Source organism: Molothrus ater, chromosome 3 (genome assembly GCF_012460135.2).
Source record: "Molothrus ater isolate BHLD 08-10-18 breed brown headed cowbird chromosome 3, BPBGC_Mater_1.1, whole genome shotgun sequence".
Lineage (NCBI taxonomy): Eukaryota > Metazoa > Chordata > Aves > Passeriformes > Icteridae > Molothrus > Molothrus ater.
In genome coordinates this window covers 30,659,624-30,672,064 of record NC_050480.2, presented here as the reverse complement: position 1 = coordinate 30,672,064, position 12,441 = coordinate 30,659,624, and the positions used below count along the sequence as shown (strand labels likewise).

Sequence of the window (12,441 nt, the reverse complement as noted above, 5' to 3'; positions counted from 1 at the left end):
CTACAAAGGCCATTAATGCCTGCAGAAGGTCCTTCTCCTTTCAAAGCTTCCATAACTAGAGTTTCCAGGAAATGAGGTATTGCAGAAGTCCTTATCTTATTGGGGATGACACCTCCTGGCTGTGGTTGTTCCTTTGACTCCTGCTAACTCTAGTGTATACAACAAGCCCAAGAGTCTGACAGCCCCTCTGGTGACTTTTGCTGGTGGGGTCAACCATCCCGTTGAGTCCCACCAACACATCAGTGTACTCTGAAATCAGCTGTGCAGTGTGTGAATGCACTCCTACCAGCTTGTTTGCCTCTGAGGCAGACACAGTCTCACCCTTATTCGGTCCAATTGGCTTCCTTGGGCAGTCTCCCTTTTTCAGAGTGACGTCATCGATGGCAATGTCCCCCTCGTAGCTTGTGCCCCGGACACCTTCAAAGATGATCTACAAGTAGAGCATGGGAGAGAGGCCAGCGTGAGGCTGCAGGTGTGGGGGGCCCTTCCTGCACTGCAGGGCTTTGCAGAAGTCAGCAGGACACAGAGCAGATCTTATCAGGACCACAAGAGAATTATTTCCATCCCATTTCTCCAATATTCATAGGCTCTGGAAAGCCAGATCCCACTGTTTATAGGACCAACTTCTTTGTACTGAGCGTCTGTGCAGTAATAAATGAGCATTAGAGCTCTGCTTTATTATGTGTCCTGCCCTAACAAGCCAACCGATACTGAACAGAACTTGCAAGAGTAACAACATTCTCATTTACTATTTTGAAGTGTCCAAAAGCACACTGGGCGTTTTGCCACAGTGCCACAACTTGACCAGCCTATACAGGGCAGCTCTCACAAACAGCCCTACAACAGCAAAGTAGCCTGTTGGGTAAGAACCCCAGCCATAAAAGCAGCCCACTGTCTAGGTACACATGAACAACTCGATGAGCACATGCAGATGCCCTGCTCATATTCACAAGAGCTCCCAGTGCCCTCCCTTGTGCCCCACCAGCCCCTGTGCTTCAGAGGAAGATGTCTGACAGGAAATCTACATCTATGGCACATGGGCAGATGGCTCCTTGAAAGTGGGCTTGGCTTACCTGGAAGGGCCCAGGGGGGTTGATGGGCACATGTGCTTGCTGCCAGACGTTGCCCCGATTGCCACTGAGGGACCAGACCTGGGTGTCGATGGCTCGCTTGTTCCTCACGCGAACTAGCAGGTTCAGGGAGCCTGTAGGAGAGAAACAGCCCTCTTGGCATGCTGGGGCAGGCACCCAAGCCTGCCTGCTGGGCTGGCTCCTGGCACAGCTCTGGGCTCAGCCCCAAATCACGGCTGTAAGCCCCAGCTGGCCCAGAGACAGCCTGCAGAGCCGCAGTGGCCATCTCTGAGGGGAGCCAGCTTTCTCCTGTGTTCATGGGTAAGTGCCACTGGCAATGTTTCATCCACTTGGCCTTTCCTAGAGAAGCACAGACCCAGACAAGGAGGAGCAGGATGAGGAAGAAGCAGTGTGCAGCATGGCTGGGGTGGCAGGAGAAGGGGGTGGCAGAAATGCTAGCTGCCAGGGACCTCCAGAGGCATCCCATCCAACCTCCTGCTTGAAGCTGTCTCCTGCCCTCCATGAGGGCAGCATGGTTTTGCCTGGCCAATCTTGAACTTCCCTGAGGAAACCAAGTTTTTCTACTGTCCAGTATGAACCTCCAGCACTACCAGTTGTGGACACTGTTCCTTATCATATAATCTAATACTATGAAAAGATTTTGGTTACATTATCTTTGAATTTGCCCTTGAAACAGCTGGGGGCCAATGGTCAATAGCAACCTCCTCTTTGCCAGACTGAGCAAGTCCAGCTCCCTTAACTTCTCTTCCTAAGGACTTTGCTCCTGGCCCTTGACCATTCTGATGCCCTTCTGCTGGGCCTCACCAATTTCTCCACATTCCACTTGAAATGGGGACCCCAGAACATGTATTTGCCTCCCCCTGTTCACCACTGACACCTGAAATATGCAATGCATCTAACAGGGCTCTCCCTGCTCTTTCCCTGGCCATCAGCTGTGGAAATATAACCAGTGTCCTCATTCACTACTTGCTCTGGGAGCAGCCTTGGAGTGAGCAGCTGTTCTTTGAAGCACCAGACAGCGTTGCCTGTTCCACACCACCTGGTACCATCCCAGCCCAATGTTTTCAGAGGTTCACAAAGATCCTGCAAATCAATGCCGACTTCAAGTTCTTTCAAAAAAAGCAATTCCCAAAAGGTTTTGTCTATCATTAAACCAAAATCAAAGCCAACAAATCTCAAAGCATTTCCAGTTCTCACTTTGAAAACAGTGTCACAGCTTCCTATCCTACACCCACTCACAAAACCATCTCAGTTTGTCTTACTGCAACATTTTGTTAGCATGCCCTCAGATTACTTATTTTCCTTTTTTGCTTCAGTGAAAAAAAAAAGAAGCTAAACATTCAGTCAGGGTTGACCTGAAACACTTTTTTTTTTTTCTCAAGAAATCAATCAATCACAAGTCTAGTCATGCTGTTGCTCATCAGGGTTTCTGGTCTCCATACACAGATATATTACACCTGAGAGTATGGAGGAAATAGTAACCCTTACTTATCCATCTGTAGTCTATCTGCACTTGGGATGCTGCCTTCCCACATGGCTATGCCCTTTGGAAAAGCAGCAGAATGAGGTCAGGGGAAGAGACAGGGAAACAGACTTTCCTGTATAACCTCCCTCCCACACGATCCCCCCAAATCCTTCATTCTTGGCACATCCACCTTAGGGGCACTGTGTGAAGGACAGGCACCTGGAAACACTCCCATCAAGCACCTAGCTGTCAGAAACTGAGAGATACATTGCAGGGAGTTCAGATCATGATAAAGATGATGAAATGTTTAGATTCTTAGTGAATGACTTACGAGAAAAGGTTAAAAAATTAAATATGTATATAATTTAGTGAAATGAGGATAGAAAACACATTTTCTGGAAATATTCAAAAGCATTAACTGTAAGGCGAACTGAGAAGACTAGATGAAGGCCTGACAGGACACAGACAGCAATCCAATCCCTTTCCCTGGTGGTACTCAGTTTGGGATGTACACCACAACCCAGGGCAAGGATAAAAATAGCTTGTTTCTCTCTCTCAAGACCAGATGGCACTGGTCCCCCCACAAACTTGGGGGATCCAAGCCAGTGAGCTCTCCCTCCTGGAAACCCAGTGCCACAGATAAGAGAAGTCACTATAGGAATCTCTGGCAAAACCAGCTTTGAGCTGCTGATTTCTTGGCATCTTCCCTGCCCTCAGCAGCTTCCTATGAAGGAAAGTCTCTCTAAGGACACCTAGCCCTCATGGAGCCCCTTGTCCAAACTGACAGCTCAGGCAGGAACTACATAACCCCATAGATCAATGTCAACAGGAGTGTGTTCAGAGCAGCTAATTACAGACACCAGGGCCGGTGAGGTGAGGGATTGAGAGCAAATGAAGAATTAATATGGAGCTGCTAGCAAGCAAGGATTAAAAACAACCATTGTCTATTCTATCCTCATTTGGGGACTTGTAGCTAGGATTTGCTGCACAATAGCCTGGCTGAGTAGTCAGCACTGGGACAAATCACGCAGCAAACGAACTTTGACGCCCTAGGAAAAAAGCAAAGGCGAGATAGAAAGAAACCCTGAGAAGCATCTGGAATGCAAATTAGTGCCTCCAAAGCACTGGATGTGAATGCCTGGCCTAAACCCAAACCAAGCCTGAGCACATCCTGGCTGACAGCTCCGTGTCCTTGCAGCATCAGGAAAAACAACCTTTTGGCCCCCGAATTCCATAATACAACAATACTGAATATGAGCAGGCATTCTTCAAATGGTTTACAATTGGAAAGGAATCTCCCTTATCTACTCACAACATGCAGTGTTTCACTACTGTCTACACATGGAAAACTGAAGGTCAAAACAGAGGAGCAGCAATCCCATGGCTATCTTAGAAGCCAGTCAGAGTTGTGAAGGGCAGCCAGCTCTCACAGCCCTACCTGCAATCCCTGCTAAGTTACAGAGGTTTCCTGAGACTGGGAAGGAACTACAATACCTCCATTTTCCACTAACACTGTCACTGGGAATATGCTTCTGGGAGGCATGGAAGAGGCTCCTGGATATGAAACCTCTATCCCATCTGAACTGAGTCCACAGTGTTGTAGATGTTAAAGTTTGTGCAGCTCTTCTACTTTACTCCCTTCTACCATGTGTCAGTCTGCCACCAGTAGCCAGTAAATTTAAGGGCACATAGCCTGTGATGGACGTACCTGTAAATGAACCTTCAGATCTGCACTCTAGGCAGAACCACAAAAGATTGCAGACTTGGACTATGGGAGTCTCCAAGTCATTTTCCTTTCCAGTGCCTACAAACTGAAGAAGAGCTGAAGTGTGACCTGCTCTCCAACTTCTCATCAGTGGAGATGAGAAAGACCCATCAGTGCCAGTTGCTGCAGTCACCCTTTTTGCCTGGTTTCACACTGCAATCATGCCTGTTTTCCTCTATCAGAGTTCAGAGCCAGCTGGACAGTTTTGTTCCCTATTTCTCTCCTTGTTGCCCCTTCCCCATCTCCCCTGCCTGGCACTTTCTAAGGGCACCTGCTGGTGAGGCACACAAAAAGTTAGACCATCTATCTGCTGCTATATCTCTCCAGCCAACCAGAGAAAGACAAACAAAAGGGAAATCCCAGGACACCAAGAATCCTGTTGTTACCTCTTCCCATACAAGGCAATCTTTGCATTTGTCTTGTAACCTGTATTATTCTTTCTTCCCAGTCAAAAGGGAGAATAAAGGCAAGTGATGAGTGATGAGGAATTAATTACAGGCAGAGCCAGCTGTACCTTCTGCTGGCTGCCTTGAAGACCAGAGCTGGCATTTCAAAAGACTGGCAGTCACACAAAAGACCAGCTGTGCTGCCAGATAGAATAACCCAAGGGATGCCTTTAAATGTTACCTTCTCACAACAACAAAAAAAAGTATTCACTCAGTTTCCACAGGAGGGGGACTTCACTGTCACACTGAACTGCAGAGTAGCTCCAGAAGAGCTGGTGCAGGGAGCAGTGGGAGGGAGGCAGGGCCTGCAGGGACAGGGCCATCAGCACAGTTGGTGTGGGATGGCAGAGAAGGTAGAGGGTTCCTCAGGAGTTCGCTTGGGGAATTAATGCAGGGTGATGGGGTGGGGAAAAGGCTAAGGAACAGCTCAGTTTACAGGGCTCAGATGGGAGGCAGGCAGCTGGAGCAGTCAGGAAGCAAAGGGAGGGTGACACTACACACTGAGAGATGGGGTGCCATGCCAAGTGCAGCAGAGCTCCATGGGATGGGTAGGGAAGGCTGTTGGATCCACAGCCAGGAGCTGGCATGCAGCCTGGTCTCACTGCATCTGCCTGCTGCACTCCTGTAAGATCCTTGCTCCAGTATGGGGCAATCTCAGGAGATCAGCTATGGATGAGAATTCCCGGCTGCAGTTCCAGTTTAGATTTGGCACCCAACTGGGAATTCAGGGCTGAAAGCCCCCATGGAAATTCCCATGGCATTTCCAGTGCAGGCAAGATAGATTGAGGTAAGAAGCTGACTGATTGCAAGAGACATCCAGTAGCTAGAAAGAGATTCATGGTATGGAGAGGAATTTGACCTTACACAGCTTAGCAGAGTCACCTGTAGACCCAAAATGAGGGCTAAAACCAATCCAGGGAGAAAAGAGCTCTTATATTTTCTAACAGGGGCTCTAAGCACTTCTTTGAGTGTTTAATGTTAATGCCACTGATCAGAAACTAAAAGCCCAGAGCTCAGTGCAGGCACATACCAGGACCCAGTGACAGTCTCCAGAAAGAACCTATTACTGTTTATAATCTCCACAACAAACACAGGTCTCTCTCCCTCTCATTTAAATGGATGCTAATGAATAGCAGTCAGCATCAGCCTGGTTACAGAGCTCGGGGGAAAGTTATTGCTCTGAGAGCTAGAGAGCAGAGGGTGCAAAAACAATTGTAGCACAGATAGAGATGCAGAAATAATACCAACTGGTACTGACTCATAATTTCTAGGAATGTAAGTTGTCTTTGTGCCATGGTAGGGTGTATTTACTCATTCACAGTCTCTCAGGATGCTTCACACATTAACATATGAGGAGTAAGACAATTAAAGCCTCTGAGCTGCTTTCCACTTCTGACTACAGAGAAATTTTATTTCTACGTCTGTCACTGTTCTCATCTTGGTGTGCAGGGTCCCCTCTGTCCAGTCCTAGGGTCACTACACAGACCTGTTTCTGCAGCCACCGCTTCGCTAACTTCAGAGCAGGAGGGTTCAGAGAGCTCATCCTGGTCAGAGTTTGGAAAGCTCCATGATCCCACCTCTATTCACAAGGCATCTGCATTGGGGCATGGAGAATGTTCAGCCTGTGCTGCCAGCTGATTGCTGTGGGACACTCCAAGCTCTGGTACAGTAGGGAGGCTGTGGAGAAAGGAATCAGGGGAATCAAAGCCTCCTGTTTCCCATTGTGTCTAGGACTTTCTGGGGATATAAACAGCAATAAAGTAAGTTTTCATTGGCAATGTTTCCCCTACAGCAAACCTGTGAAAATTACTTATATGTGGCTACAGGGAATTTTCTTTGGAGTTAACTGTGGATTTCAAAAACCCAAAGAAACAAACACATTTCCACCTCTGACCTCCTAAACCATCATCAAATGAGGATGGGCTTGAAGCAATATTCCCTGACATGGCAAAGCCAATTGCACAGATTGATCTATGATCCATCACTATCTATCTGACCAGTCTGGCATGTACGGGAACTTTGGGATGGAGGGAATGTGCCAGCAGAGAAGCAACAACACTCCAAAAAGACAAAGCAGACATATGGCTGGGCTCCTGGGGAGACACACTGGGCAGGGGGGACCTGGGCCCTGCAGACAGTGGGGTAAGTGCAGTGATATTGTCATGGCTGCCTCATGATGGGGAATGATGGGAGGAAGGCAGGGAAGCTACAGCTATAGCTCCTTCTCTCCAGCATATCCCCACCTGTCTGTGTACATAGAGAGCAGATGGTGATATGGCAGGAGCAGACTCACAATGGAGCTATGCTTGAGCTCCTTTGCTCATTTGATCCACCAGTCTAATTAGAGAAACTGTTAGCATAGAGAGATGAATGATACAAGACTTCCATCTTTGATACTGTGTTTATAGAACAAAATCCTGGCACCCCTTTTCATGGAAAATTCCCTGAGAGGCTGTTTGTGACCAGTAACAGGCTTTCTATATGTGGACAACAGGATGTGTTTTAAGAAATTCAAAAGAGGGAGAAAAAAGATCTCCACACTCCCTCATGTTAAATTTATGCTATCTCAGAAGAACAAAGGCCCATCTGATATGCAGCTAGAACAAAGCAGTGGGAGGGCACAGGGACAGTGACTCAGGGGTAAGTTCAGAGCTGGTCACTTGTTGTGGCCATGGCTGTGTAGGGGCCCAGTGCTGCTGCTGACTCAGCTCCAGGCAGGGCTGGGGGACCCCCAGGTGCTGGGCAAGGAAATGGATGCTGTCCTTAATTTCTCTGTGCAGCTGCTGGCAAGCAGGATGGGAAGATGCCGATGGGGGCAGCTCCTTCCCTCTTTCCTGCTGTAGCTGCTGGTCCCCCAAAATACTGGATACTACTTTAGAGAGGAGAGGCCAGCCTGGGGGAAAATCACAGAATTGTTTACATTGGAAAAGACCTTTAATATCAAGTCCAACCATGAAAAATAAGAGTATGAAAATGTCTTAGGTTGCAAATGCAAGATGTGGCTGGGGTGTGTGTTCTATTGCCATCTGTTGGAGGTGGGGCAGTTATCTTCTATTAATTGGGCCAGCTGTCAAAACCAGGTAGGGAAGTTTTCTTTATATCTTCCACGACCCATCCTCCCTCTGGGGAGGCATCTTCTGTTATTGGGCCATTGAGTCTTACTGCATGACTGATCAAATTACATCATCCTATTGTGAGAGGCTCCACCCAGGGGGAGGAGCCAAGCATTCCTACCTGGATATAATCTGATATTTGGAACACCACAGGTGGCCCTTTCCACTGCATTCCCAAAGGAAGATAAGGCCCCTCTGCACCACCATTGGACCTTCAGAGGAAAACTCCACCCTTCTACAGGATCACTGCTTCAACAGAACTACATCTGCCACTCCAGGAGAACTGCAGCCCCCATTTGATCAAACTGCTACCAACATCCTGACCACACAGTGTCAGGTCATATTCTGGCTCTGTCACTGTTGTTTGGTATTACTGCATTTTTATTTGTTTTCTCCTTTATTATTTTTCCAAATAAAGAACTGTTATTCCTACTCCCATATCTTTACCTGATAGCCCCTTAACTTCAAAATAGTGATAATTTGGAGGGAGAAAGTTTTCATTTTCCAATTCAAGAGAGCTCCTGCCTTCCTTAGCAGACATCTGTGTTTTCAAACCAAGACAGATAAACCTAGCAAGAAGGAGCTCATGTATAGGCAACTTTTCCCACCAATTTTGTAGACTCAAGAAGCAGAGTGAACCATAGTGCATTTGTGAGGTCTGTTTGCTCCTTGTTCACCCTCTGTTTCATGACATGCCCAGATGCCTTCAGGCAATGCTCTCTCTCCTCCCAGCTTTGATAAGGGGCCCTTTGATCTTTGGCACCAGAGACAGCTGGGTCCTTTGCAGAATTCATGTGCTCAGCTCTCAGGCTGAGAGCACACACTGTGCTCAGCACTCTCTGACGAGCCGAAACAAAGTCTGCTTCATGGACACTGCCAGGTTTAAAAGAGCACAACAGCCAGACAGGGGACTCTGCCTGTCTCCCTTCTGAGGACAGGCTTTGCAAAGACTTCAGCAAGAGAGGAGGGGGCCTCCCAAGGCCCCCAGAATACAAAAGATGTGTGTGAAAGGGCTGCTGACAAAACCCCTGCAGACATGGATGTACTTATGCTGAGGAAAATTTTGCCTGTCTCCTCTCTATCCCTATTAACAATTCTCTATTTCCCCATCATCACCCTGTCCATGGTGTCTCAGTCCTGGGAGCCAAGCACAGCAGCTGCAGGGCTGCAGGGCTTGGAGCAGATGGGCTGTTTTACTGCAATGCTGAAGCCAGTGAGACAGCAGGAAGGAGCAGCTGAGATCACATTTCTTCCTGCTGAACTGAGGACACCACTCAAAAGCTGTTCTCTGGCCTCATCCTCTGCCTGACCGAGGGAGATGTGAGAGGATGAATGGTTCAGGCCTGGAAAGTGATTTGCTGCAGGAAGGCTGTTTGTTAGAACAGGCTGTGCTCCCAGCTTTGAGCTCCTTATAGCTGGGATGCATTATAGGATGCATCATAGCAAGAGGCTTTCCCCACTTCATGCCTTGTGTTTTTGCACCACAAAACTCCAAGGCAGCTAGCTGAGACAGTGAGACTCCAAACCTGCAACTGCAAACTCCGTCAAGTGTTGGGGTGCCTGTCATCCTTGCAGAGTCACTCCTAGAAGTGATGGTGGTAACTGATACTTGTTGAGCATTTATTTGATTTTCTGGGATGTATTTCCATATATTACAAAATCACATCTGGTTGAAGTTCAAATACAGATAGGGATGGAGTCACAAGTAGGGTATCATAGTTTGCACTCTGTCCCCATAGCCTTTCTCCTGTGAGAACACCCAGTGGGGTGTCCAGATGTGTACCTGCAATGACCAACAGTGAAATAATTAATGGTCTGTGGAGAGAATAGAAGAGTGACAAGAGAGTGCTAAAGAAGTAGCTGGATATGCTCTGAGAGCTCCTGTTTCCTCTTCAGGGTGTGTTAAGTTTTGTATATATCAATTTCAGAGTCTGAATAATTGATGCAACACCTGATGTCTCAGGAGATGATCAGGTAGCAGTGTATCCTTACAGTTCCTCAGCTTTGCACAAGGCTGCTGCTGTGATTGAAGTCTGAATGGAAAGATGTTCTGTTGAATGAAGGGAGAGTGGATCACTGCAAATGTCCATCAGAGGAATAACTGTCTCCCACCAGGTGATCAGGAGCAAAGAAAATCTGTGGGGATTCAGGGCATCTGCAAATGAATGGGTGCCAGCAATCTGTGCTCCAACAGCCTTCCCAACAAAACCTGCAGCAGGAAAGTAGTCAGATGTTCAACTGGTTACTTTCTTTTTGAAGAAAGTGACATTTCAGTGCCTATCTGCACTGGGAACTTGATTCAGTGATGCCCTTTTAGTGAGGGACAAGGAAAGGCAGGGACCAATGAACCCACATTCAAGGTACTAAACAGAATGCCTGCATCAACATGAAGACACAATGTTTGTGGAATGAAAATTACATGTAGCCAATCCACATCTGAACACCTTTCCCTCATCTCCATGTCTTCTTTAGATGTTAAACTCTTTGGCTTAGGGATGATCCAATCTTACATATCAAACATTGGTGCTCTTTGTAAGTAAACATCTAATTAAGGTATAGGCCCATAGTATTTACTATTTACTATATTTATTTTGCTCCAGCAAAAGTAACTGAAGGGAATTCTCTGCCCTTGGTTATGCAGGAAGTTTGATTAGATGATGTATCAGTAATATTGGGTCTTAATAATCTTTAAATCCATGCCTTTAATCCAAAATTCACAGAATTCTTTAGAGAAACAATGACTTAATCTGTCTTTGGTTCAGAGTCACTGTATTGAACTTACAGAAGCTGAATGACACTTTACAAATACATGGTCTTCTTGCTAGATATTTACCATCCTTGCTCATGATCATGGTATTTGACTAACCTCCCAAAAACCCCATGCAGATACTACTAGAAGAGACCACAATCTATCCAAAGGGTCCATACCACAGCCGACAGGAAGGTGCTGGATCTCTTATAGATCATTAGTCAAATACGTTTTTATCAATGGCCAAAACCACATCGGAGTAAGTGGAAAAAGGATGAGCATTAAAAAAATTGAATGCACTTTTTCATTACAAACTCTTCACTTAACTCTAACTACAACTTGTTTTCAAGAGCCTAGAGGGAAGTGAATCATACTCATGAGGAAAATCAGCCTCTCCTCAATCAATCCAGTGATGTAATCCCTATTGTGCAGAGTAATTGCATTGGAGATAATGGCATGGATTTAATGAACGACACATTTCTATATAAGGCAAACTTCTATATTTCTATGTAAGGCAAACTTCATGTACCCAAAAGAACACAGCTACCTCTAGGGTGCCACCTGTATTACTGTGCAGTGGCAGGATGCTGTGTTCATAAACAAAGTTTGGGTAGGACCGAGGGACCTATGATGGTGAATCTCACAAACATGATGCCTTTGTGGTTCAAGCCGCTTTTTCAATGACAGAACTGGTACCTCTCAATCTGAGTGACCTGATAGCTCTGACTAACATGACTTGTCAGAAACAAGCCACATGGCACCCACTGGCTCCTACGTGTGATCATCCACCACGGTCTATTAGACACACTCTGCACTGATTGTCTGATCTGAGCTGAAGAAGTAAAGAAGCAATTCAGTTTGGCAGGCCTTCCAGACCGTGATTCCTCCTCAGCAGGAGGGCTTCAGTGGGGACATTGCCTGTGTAAGTGGCCTGCCCACAACCCAATTCCCTCTGTGAAACAGCCATGGCTTTCTTGAACTCAGATGCTGCAGCAAGCAATCTGATCAGGTCTCATTGTTTCCAGTGACTCAGAACCAAAATCCTTCTCAATCAGTCTCCAGCACTGTTCCTCATGGGATCTTAGAATAGAGTAGAAGAGAAAAAAAAGAAAAGGGAAATGAAAAGAAAGAAAATTTGAAAAGGACCTACAAGCACCTGACCACTTTGATCACCTCTCTAAGAAGCCCATTACAGTGTCTCACGACCCTTTCAAAAAATAAATTTGATCCTCCCCTGATGCAGCTTTGAACCATTCCCATGCATCCTGTCATGGGATTCATGGATTGGCACCTTTCACCCCCTTTCCTTCCTCAAGAAGCTGTAGAAAGCAATGAGAACTTTATAATTTTACTGGAAGCTTCCCATCCAGATTATACACAGACCAGACTTAGCTGGGGTGGTCAGATAAGGTCGGTGTCAGCACTGGAACAATCACACCCTTAACTCTCCATTCAGTGGCTGAAATTTCCACGTCTCTCTCAGCAACCTTCACACTGTGAGCTGACCATGAAGACATCTCTCGCTGCAGAACCTGCAGCACCAACTAGCAGTGAGCAGGAGGCTGCACAGATCATGACCTGGCTACCACTGAGTTAGGAGGCATGAGAGAAAGATGGCAGGGGACTGTGGTGGAACTAGTCAGTCAGGAAAACTGTCCTCTTAAAGCATCCCCCTCTGAGGCAGCCCCCGGGAAGGGAGGAAGAGGAGTCTGATGGCTGAAGCAAGGACTTGAGGATTTGCTCCCAGCCAACCTGACAAAGAGGCCTTTTGAACTTGGCAAATAGTTGCTAGCTGCCATGGCTAGTTTCCTC

General features: G+C 46.8%; 1 protein-coding gene across 1 annotated transcript in view; it reads right to left on the bottom strand.

Annotated features, from left to right (window-relative positions):
* The window catches only part of MDGA1 (MAM domain containing glycosylphosphatidylinositol anchor 1), a 148,375-nt gene that overhangs the window by 10,286 nt on the left and 125,648 nt on the right, over positions 1-12,441 (bottom strand). Inside the window, exons 16-17 of the mRNA XM_036380252.2 lie at positions 1,074-1,204; positions 322-430 (exon numbers count right to left, since the gene is read on the bottom strand). Coding sequence (XP_036236145.1) covers positions 322-430; positions 1,074-1,204 — 240 coding nt within the window. The remainder of the gene's footprint in view (positions 1-321; positions 431-1,073; positions 1,205-12,441) is intronic.